General features: G+C 36.7%; 1 protein-coding gene across 4 annotated transcripts in view; it reads left to right on the forward strand.

Moving 5' to 3' along the window:
• Positions 1 to 4,205, forward strand: part of LOC120402305 (testis development related protein) — a 45,138-nt gene extending 40,933 nt beyond the window's left edge. For 3 of the 4 annotated variants that reach the window (XM_039532840.1, XM_039532842.1, XM_039532843.1), the window contains one exon: positions 1,142 to 4,205. In XM_039532840.1, coding sequence (XP_039388774.1) covers positions 1,142 to 1,487 — 346 coding nt within the window. In that variant the 3' untranslated portion in view covers positions 1,488 to 4,205. The remainder of the gene's footprint in view (positions 1 to 1,141) is intronic. The other variant, XM_039532841.1, reaches the window with a different exon arrangement.
• The last annotated feature ends 4,018 nt before the right edge of the window (positions 4,206 to 8,223 follow it).

Raw genomic sequence — 8,223 nt, forward strand, 5'->3', positions numbered from 1 at the left:
GAACTGCTCAAAGAAAACTGGAACAAATTATTTTTAGGATGCAATATATTCTTCAAACATTGATGGTTATAAACACACTTTAAAAAGTCTTTAGAACTTGGTTGCAAACAAAATTTAACTTCTCAAAACTTGGCTCTGTTTAAAAAAAGCATACAAACTCTGCTTTAGTGCATGGGTAAGTTAGGGCATTAAGTACAAAGGGGTATAGAGTGTCAGGTTGCGTAGCACCTTACTTAACAAGTGATTCCACTAATTGCAATGTGATCATTCATAGAGTAATGAATACTATTCCTTATGAATAAAGATAATGAAATGTAGCATAAAATATTTCAAATGCTCATATTGCTGGCTTTGGTTTTTTTTGTCAGAGTATTTCTTTGAAAACTAGGAAAAAATCTCTTGTCTCTTTCCTCCTTTTCTCATATCTAAATTATTGTATTCCTCTGTCAGCTGGAAAAGTTTTTGTGGTTGTGTGTGTTTGCTCTTTATTTTTACAATTTTGTTCATGATCTCCCAGGGCACAGATCCTGCAAGTTGTTCATATTGGGAGGCTCGTGCACATCCATTGACCTCTTGGAAGCTTAACGCAGACAGAGGGGCCAACTTGTGCAGAACAACTTGCAGGGCTAATCTCTTCTTCAGTGTGTGAAAATCATCTCCAGACTTCTTTCTACTGAAAAAATATAGAGATTTGATTTGTTTGTGTGTTGTTAAAAATATTCTCCTTTTGTTCAAAAGAAAAAAATTGCAAGGATAGCTTTGAATTTTCCACACTCTCATATAAGGGTGTTGCAAACATATACTTTTTGGTAGCTAGAGATGTGAAAATATAGTAGAGGAATGAAGTCCCATATAACAATTATACATAATTTAATGATACAAAGATTTGTTACATATTTAGATACTGATTTTGTGGGAGCTTTGTATGAAACAGAGAGGATTTTTAAAAAAGCTATTCGGTTTTTAAAAAAACATCTTACACTTTGGCAAATCTTCTGTTTTTGTGAGTTGCTTTGGCAGAACCAGTTTAGGAAAGTTTATCTTTTGGTATCTTGAATAAGTATGTCCTCTAAAGAGAGTTTGATGTTTTTAATGGGGAGAAACATCAATGTTTAAATAACACATTTTTGTTATTCTCTAGAACTAATTTAAAATTAAAAGAAGATGTGAAGTCAGAAAAGAAATTTGGATTTTGGGACAGTTTGGCAATAAAACAGAACACCCAAAGCAGGAAACCAGATCAGATTGAAGGGTGGGAACCACCACAGATTACTGCTGGAGACCCCATCAGTGATGCAGGAAATACTTTAAGTGACTATCCATCCTGGTCAGGCTGGGAAGATGAGACCAAAGGCTCCACAAAATACACAAACCTGGCCAGCTCAGGAAACAGTTCCAGGTGGAGTATCAAATCAGCAGGAAAGCTGGTTAGTATTAGAAGACAGAGCAAAGGTAACCTTACTGATAACTGGGAAGAACTAGAATGACATTGATAATGTGAAATACTTTACAAATAAGAATAGAAAAGTTCCATGATTTACATGTGTATTTAAACCAAAATTAAATCTGCTCAATATTGCACCTTTATACAGTACTTTGTTTTATTCGAATTGTTAGAGATTTTTTCTCACATTTTCTTATTACATTGTTAGATAGTCAGGTTTTCCGCACTAAAAAGATGGAGAACCTATTTGTGCCTATATTTCATATTCAGACTCTGCAGTATGTTGGGCTGTTGGTTTTACCAAAAAGAAGAAAACAAGTAATTCCTTAGTGAATGTAAAATACAGGTTGTAAATTTTGACTGCCTTATGTAGGAACTTCCACGAGCGTGGGGTTCTGGGGTTTCTGATTCTTAAGGATCACTCAAGATTTTATTTTTGATTCTGTCTCTTTAAGTAACAGTGCTGATCTGCAGCTTGTCATAACAATGCTTCCATTTGTTACACCGTTTTTCAGATCTTCAGCATGAGCACATGCTTCTCTGGTTTGTCCATACAAGATGCTAAATTTTCACAATGTGCTATGTATAGTACATGAAATGTGAGAACACCAAATGAGTCTTCCGAAGTTTATACTGAATGGTCCTTATCGTTGTGAAAAGTTGGCAGTTTTTAAAAACAAATTTGTCATGCTAAAAATAAAATGTAAAAAAATGTATTAAACATTAGGAAAGCAGACATTACAGTTGGATGTAAGGGGAATTCAATATTCAAAACCCTTACCCTTCAATCTAGGGATATATTGCTTCTCATGGAGGTGGTGAATGTTCTTGTTTTTACAAAAGCTGGTCCTTGTTCTCCTTCAAATTGTTTAATCTTGGTCCTACGTTTATTTTTTGGTAAGAAAGGCTCTGATGATGCCCTTTGGCATTTTCAGTGTAGCTAAGCAATTGCAAGTAGATTCACACACACAAGTTTTAATGGTTTTTTGTTATAAGGCTCCATCTAATTAGCTATTGATACTTTTATTTTTAGTGAAAAGGGGTGAAACATGAAACTTTACACTAGAGATGTGAGATGTATATAAAACACTAAAAGTGCCTCTTTATAACATGCCATTATTTTAATGACATAATTAGCAGTATGTCCAACATCAGATCTAAAACCAGTTTCCATTTTGTTTTATATATACTGTATAAATACTATTTTAACATTTAGAGGGAAAAAACCCTAATGTTTCATCAAATACAGATGTTAGGATTTTTCTCTCCTGAATGTTAAACTGTATTATAGTTACAAATTAGATAGAGTATAAGATATGTCATTTGTAACTCTTTCTATATTATATATTCTACAGCAATATGACCACCATAAGTAGGAAGCTCAAATACCCATTTCAGACAAAATAAAACCTTTATAAGAAATTAAAATGTACTGTTAATATGCCAAGCATATTGTGTTGTATAAATATTTTTCACACAAAGTCTCTGCTAACCAAAAAGGATAGTTGCAATTTTCTTAAAACGTTTCTGCTGTTGCCTCTCTTTCCACTGCCACATTTGCTCCCCAGTGCATACACATATGTATGTCCTCCTGGTTTGCAGTATCCAAATGGATATTCATTTGAAATCAGTGAAATCTCTGCTATATAGATCTGCCTGTAGGGAAACAGTATGTCAAAGCATGTCTTTTTAAAAAATAGAACATTATGAGACACTATTTTAAAATTATATAAAGGAACAGCAGTGGTTGGCTGCTGCAAAACTGGGTCTCTTGGTTTGTAAATTTATTAATACAAAAATGAATAGGGGAGAAAGGGCTGGAGTTATGTTATGCTGTATACGAGTTAGGTATTATTATTATTTGGCCCTATTAGGAAAAATACAAATTCATCTTAGGCAAGAAACAGGTTTATACAAACTTCTGTCCTGGGCATGAGTATAGAAAATCCTTGCTAAAAAGATGCTTTGTTCTACAGTTTATGGAAAGCATTTATAGAGCCGGAGCAAAAGTGTGACATGTTGACAGTTAGTGCTAACATAAAGGGATTGAAGCAAATCTACTAGGAACCCTCAATGTTTGATTGGGGGAGGAGAGTCAAGGATGCCATTTTTCCCTCCAGTGGAAGCTCCGTTTATACTGTTTCCAGTAAAAGTTATGCCTTGCACATTATACTGTTAAGTGCCTGTATTTCACCCTGATGATGTATATGTGATGCACAGCTTAACTGAGAAGTTAATTTTCATTTTTTGTTTTTAAATTTCCAATAAAGGATATAGTCTCAAGGCAGAAACTTATTATAAAAGAAAGCTGTATCTAAATGGGAACTTGAGATATGTAAATGTAAGGTCTGACTTTCTTATATATACAAATATTTTTTAAAAAGTGGTGTCCTCAGACATCATTCTTTAATTATAAAGACAAATATTAAATTTAATATAATTTATTGTTATGCTTTGGTAACATTTCTGTTTTGAGAACACAGTGGTGTGACATTTTCTTTTGTAATGTTCATAGACTTTTTGTTAAATATCTATCCGGAGATTATGATTTTTTTTCTTTTTCAATGTTTAACTACACTATACATTCATGGACTTATGCTATACATAACTCCATGTGTGGAACAGGAGTAGAATATGCTCCTTAAAGTTTGTTTTGAAATTGCATTTCAGTCTATGTGAACTGATTTAGAAGAAGATAGCATCGAAATTGTATACTAAGATTGCACAAAATGAATAAAATATTGTTTATATTGCTTTTTCATCACCAATCTGCATGATTGTTGTCTTGAACTTAATTGGAGTAAGATGCTCTATAGCTGTAACTAGTCACTTAACATTAAATAAAAGTTCTTTACTGGGTATTTTTATTTATTAGTATCACTTGCAAAAATATAGTATTTTCACATCTTAATAAAGAATCAATTTGAACTGAAATGCCTCATTCCATAATTTTTGTTCCATATTCATGCCTGTATATCTGATCTTATTTGCCATAAAGCTATGTGATTAGTGTTTGTATGTAACTCTGAGGTTCTTGAGTCATCTTAGAATTCATCCAAGGAAGTAATAGATATATCTAAACAAATACATGTATATAATAATGCACATTTGAATTTTCCTAGAAGTAGCGAATATCATAGCTATGAAACATTGTCGTCTTGTAGTGAGAGAATTTGATTGTCTTGACTGATAATTCACTTTTTATTAATAATTCCATAATTGTTGTGAAAGCAAGAGCGGAATGGTACCCTACTGAATTCTGAAGATTTCAAAGTTAGTAATATGCTATCTTTATGTAGGAAGGACATCTCAATATGCTGATTCCTCCTTGCTTGTTTACTGATTTTGTTGGGTTTGTGATATATAACAAAGGCCTGAGAGATGTTTAGTGGGTTTTATTATATGTTTTGTCTTGTTTTGGGTTTTTTGCTTGGTGGTTCTTGCTGACTGTTTTTCCTGGCCACAACTAGTAGGATTGTAAGAGTGGTATCCTTTATCATTCCATGCTGGATAATCAACAAATGGATAAAGAGCACAAAGTTGAGAAACAAAGGATATTGAATGCAGTGTACATTTTACTTCAGATTTCTCTGTAGGAATAGGGCAATGCAGTGTGTGGTGAAAAATCAGGCAAAAGGGACTAAAATACTTTACACCGCTACCCCACTATAACGCGGTCATAGGGAGCCAAAAATCCCTACCGCGTTATAGCTGAAACCCCGTTATATCAGGGTAGAGGCGGCAGGACTCTGATGGTGATTTAAAGAGCTCCGGGCTCCAGCCACTGCGGGGAGCCCCAGGCTTTTTAAATCACCGGTGGAGCCCCGCTGCCGCAGCCCTGGAGTAGCAGTGGCAGGGCTCCAGCAGTGATTTAAAGAGCTCCGGGCTCTGGCCGCTGAGGGGAGTCCGGGCCCTTTAAATCGCTGGCGAGTCCCATTGCCGCAGGCCCGGGATAGCGGCGGCAGGGCTCCAGCGGTGATTTAAAGGGCCTGGGCATCCCTGCAGCAGCCAGAGCCCCGGACCTTTTAAAGCGTCACCGGAGCCCCACTGCTACCGCACTATACGCGAACCTGTGTTGTATCAGGTCGCGTTATAGTGGGGTAGAGGTGTATACTCTTCAATCTCATGTAAACTCTGAGCTAGATTAAGAAGGAAGGAGAAGAACTGCTTGTAAAGTAAATTACAAAGACTTGTCCTCTATCTCAAATGGAAGAGGATATTTGCTTTGGAATTTGGGAAGTCAGATATATCAAATTTTAGCATTCACTGAAAAACACAACAAAACAATTATATTGTCTTCCCTTTACCAGTCTATTAAACAGTTCAAGAACTTATCTGTTGTTTAAACTTTTATGCTGCTGAGAGCAGGGTGGATAAAAATGGATGATTTATAAAAATCAGATTTTTAATACACATACATTTTTCTTTAAAAAATCTATTTAAAACTATTTTTTGAAATTGATAACCTGTGTTACAGCCTAAATTTAAACTATTACATTAATGTAAATATTTAAAAAAATAGGCAGTACTTGTGTAACCCTTCTGCCAGGTGGCGCTGGCAGCAACCAGGGCCAGGTTCAAAATCTAGGGGTTCCTTTTCATTGATACAACACATAACCAGCTGAAGCCCCCACCCAGTAACCTGGGAAAATCACACAGAACCCCTGGGCACCTCTGAGAGACAGTACTTCCCCACTCACAAGCACAGAATCTGAGAGTAGAAAAGAAACTTTTAATGCAAGGAGCGAAGTCACCAGACATTAATTAGGGAAAATGCTACAAGCAGGATTCATAATCATAAAACTGTGATAGGACACCCACCCCAGAGTGCATGGGGAAGTGCGTTCTGCCTCATATTTTTGAGTTCTACAACCAAAAGTTCCTTTTCTGTGCCCCTCTACTCCCTCACCATATCCCGGCTCACAGTGGTTATCCTTGATCAGCGAGGACCCAGAGGCACATCTGTGTGAGTTCATCTCCCACCCAGGGAAGAAAGCACCTTGCTTGCTCTGAGAACTTATTCTGGCTGGCCACCCTACCAGCTGCTCGTTCTGCTCTGCTGGCTCCCTGTCAGCAGCTCCCTCTGCTTGCCCCCTCCCTATTCCACTCACCGGTCACCTTCTGCCACCTGCCTCTCTGCTGTGACATCTGCTAGTCAGCTCTTAGGCTGGGCAGAAACACTGTCCCACCACAAGTGATTGTCAGATCTTTGGAGCACCTAAAATAACAAAAGGCTTCTAATGGAGCTTATTTAGCTCTATCTTTGAAAAGTGGGGAGGAACATGTTAAACCAAACCTGGGACACTTGGACAGAGCCCACTCCTCCTGGCTCGCTGTCCCCACCCCTCTTACTTTCACAGGGGTCTGGTATTCGAGCCCCTGGCTTAATCATCCTTTCAACTGAGGACAACCCCTTCATTTGGAACAGGTTAAGCACAGTTCTGCTCCCCTTTCTTTATATAACACAGACAATAACTGATAAAATGTCACTACCCCTGCATTCAGTACTAAAGTGATTTGTAACCCAACACCAGCCAAACTTGATCACTTGGAGCTACACAGCTCCTGTCTGCTGGACACCTATGCAAAGTAGGTGTATTCATGTAAATACAGTTTGCTCCTGAAGTCTCTCCTCCTCCCAGATAGCTGTCAGGGGAGAACTCATTTAGACCTAGCTTACATCTGCTTGCTGCCAAAGTTTTAAAGCAAGCCAAACTAATGAACAGGCTAAGCACATGAAATCTGGTGTGTGTGTGTGTGTGTGTGTGTGTGTGTGTGTGTGTGTGTGTGTGTGTGTGTGTTTTAAGTGCTAAACCAGTTTTTTATAACAATATCTTCATTTCACTTCTTCAGGTAGTTCAGTTCATTTGAAGATAAGAAACTGATTGGGAGTTGAAAAAGCAGGAAAGCTTGTTTTCCTCTTTCAGTCTATAAATAAAAACTAGTTGTGAGGGTATGAGAGTTACAAGTTCTAAAGTCTTGAAGGACATGATGACCAGAAATAATCAGCTAGATTCACTACCTACAGGTAATACTTCTTTTGTTTAATAAATAAGTTAGCTTTAAATGCAAACCATTCTTTTGTATCCAGCACATTTAAGATAGTTTAACAAAAGTTTTAAAAGCTATTTTTATACATTTTTAATTGAACTCCAATTTCTATCCAAACAGAGCTTGACATAAATCACAAAAAATTAATCATCTAATAAGAAATGCATCATTTACCATTTTTGTAACATAATACAAAATTGTAAAAATTAAGACTTTCAATAAATGTATGTTATGCTATATAATAGCTTAAATAAATTTGTATACATGGTATGTCCTCCTGGTTAGCAGAAAGTACCAAGTTTAGTGTAAAGTGTGGGTGTGTGTGTATATGTATGTGTGTGTATATATGTAGTTTCAAATCAACACATTTTGGTGGTTACCAACCAACAAGAATCAACCTTTCTTTAGGAAAATTATTCAAATACACATGCAAAAAAAGATTAAAATTATTTACGTAATAACAGCCATATTGGGTCAGAGCAATGGTCCATGTAGCCCAGTATCCTGTGTTCCTACAGTGGCCAATGCCAGGTGCTTCGGAGGGAATGAACAGGACAGGTAATCATCAAGTAATCCACCCTCCGTTGCCCATTCACAGCTTTGGCAAACAGAGGCTAGGGACAGTTCAGAGCATGGTTTTGCATCCCTGCTCATCCTGGCTAATAGCCGTTGATGGACTTATTCTGCATGAACTTATCTAGTTCTTTTTTGAACCTTGTTTTAGTCTT

The sequence above is a fragment of the Mauremys reevesii genome, linkage group 3 (genome assembly GCF_016161935.1).
Source record: "Mauremys reevesii isolate NIE-2019 linkage group 3, ASM1616193v1, whole genome shotgun sequence".
NCBI classification, from domain to species: domain Eukaryota; kingdom Metazoa; phylum Chordata; order Testudines; family Geoemydidae; genus Mauremys; species Mauremys reevesii.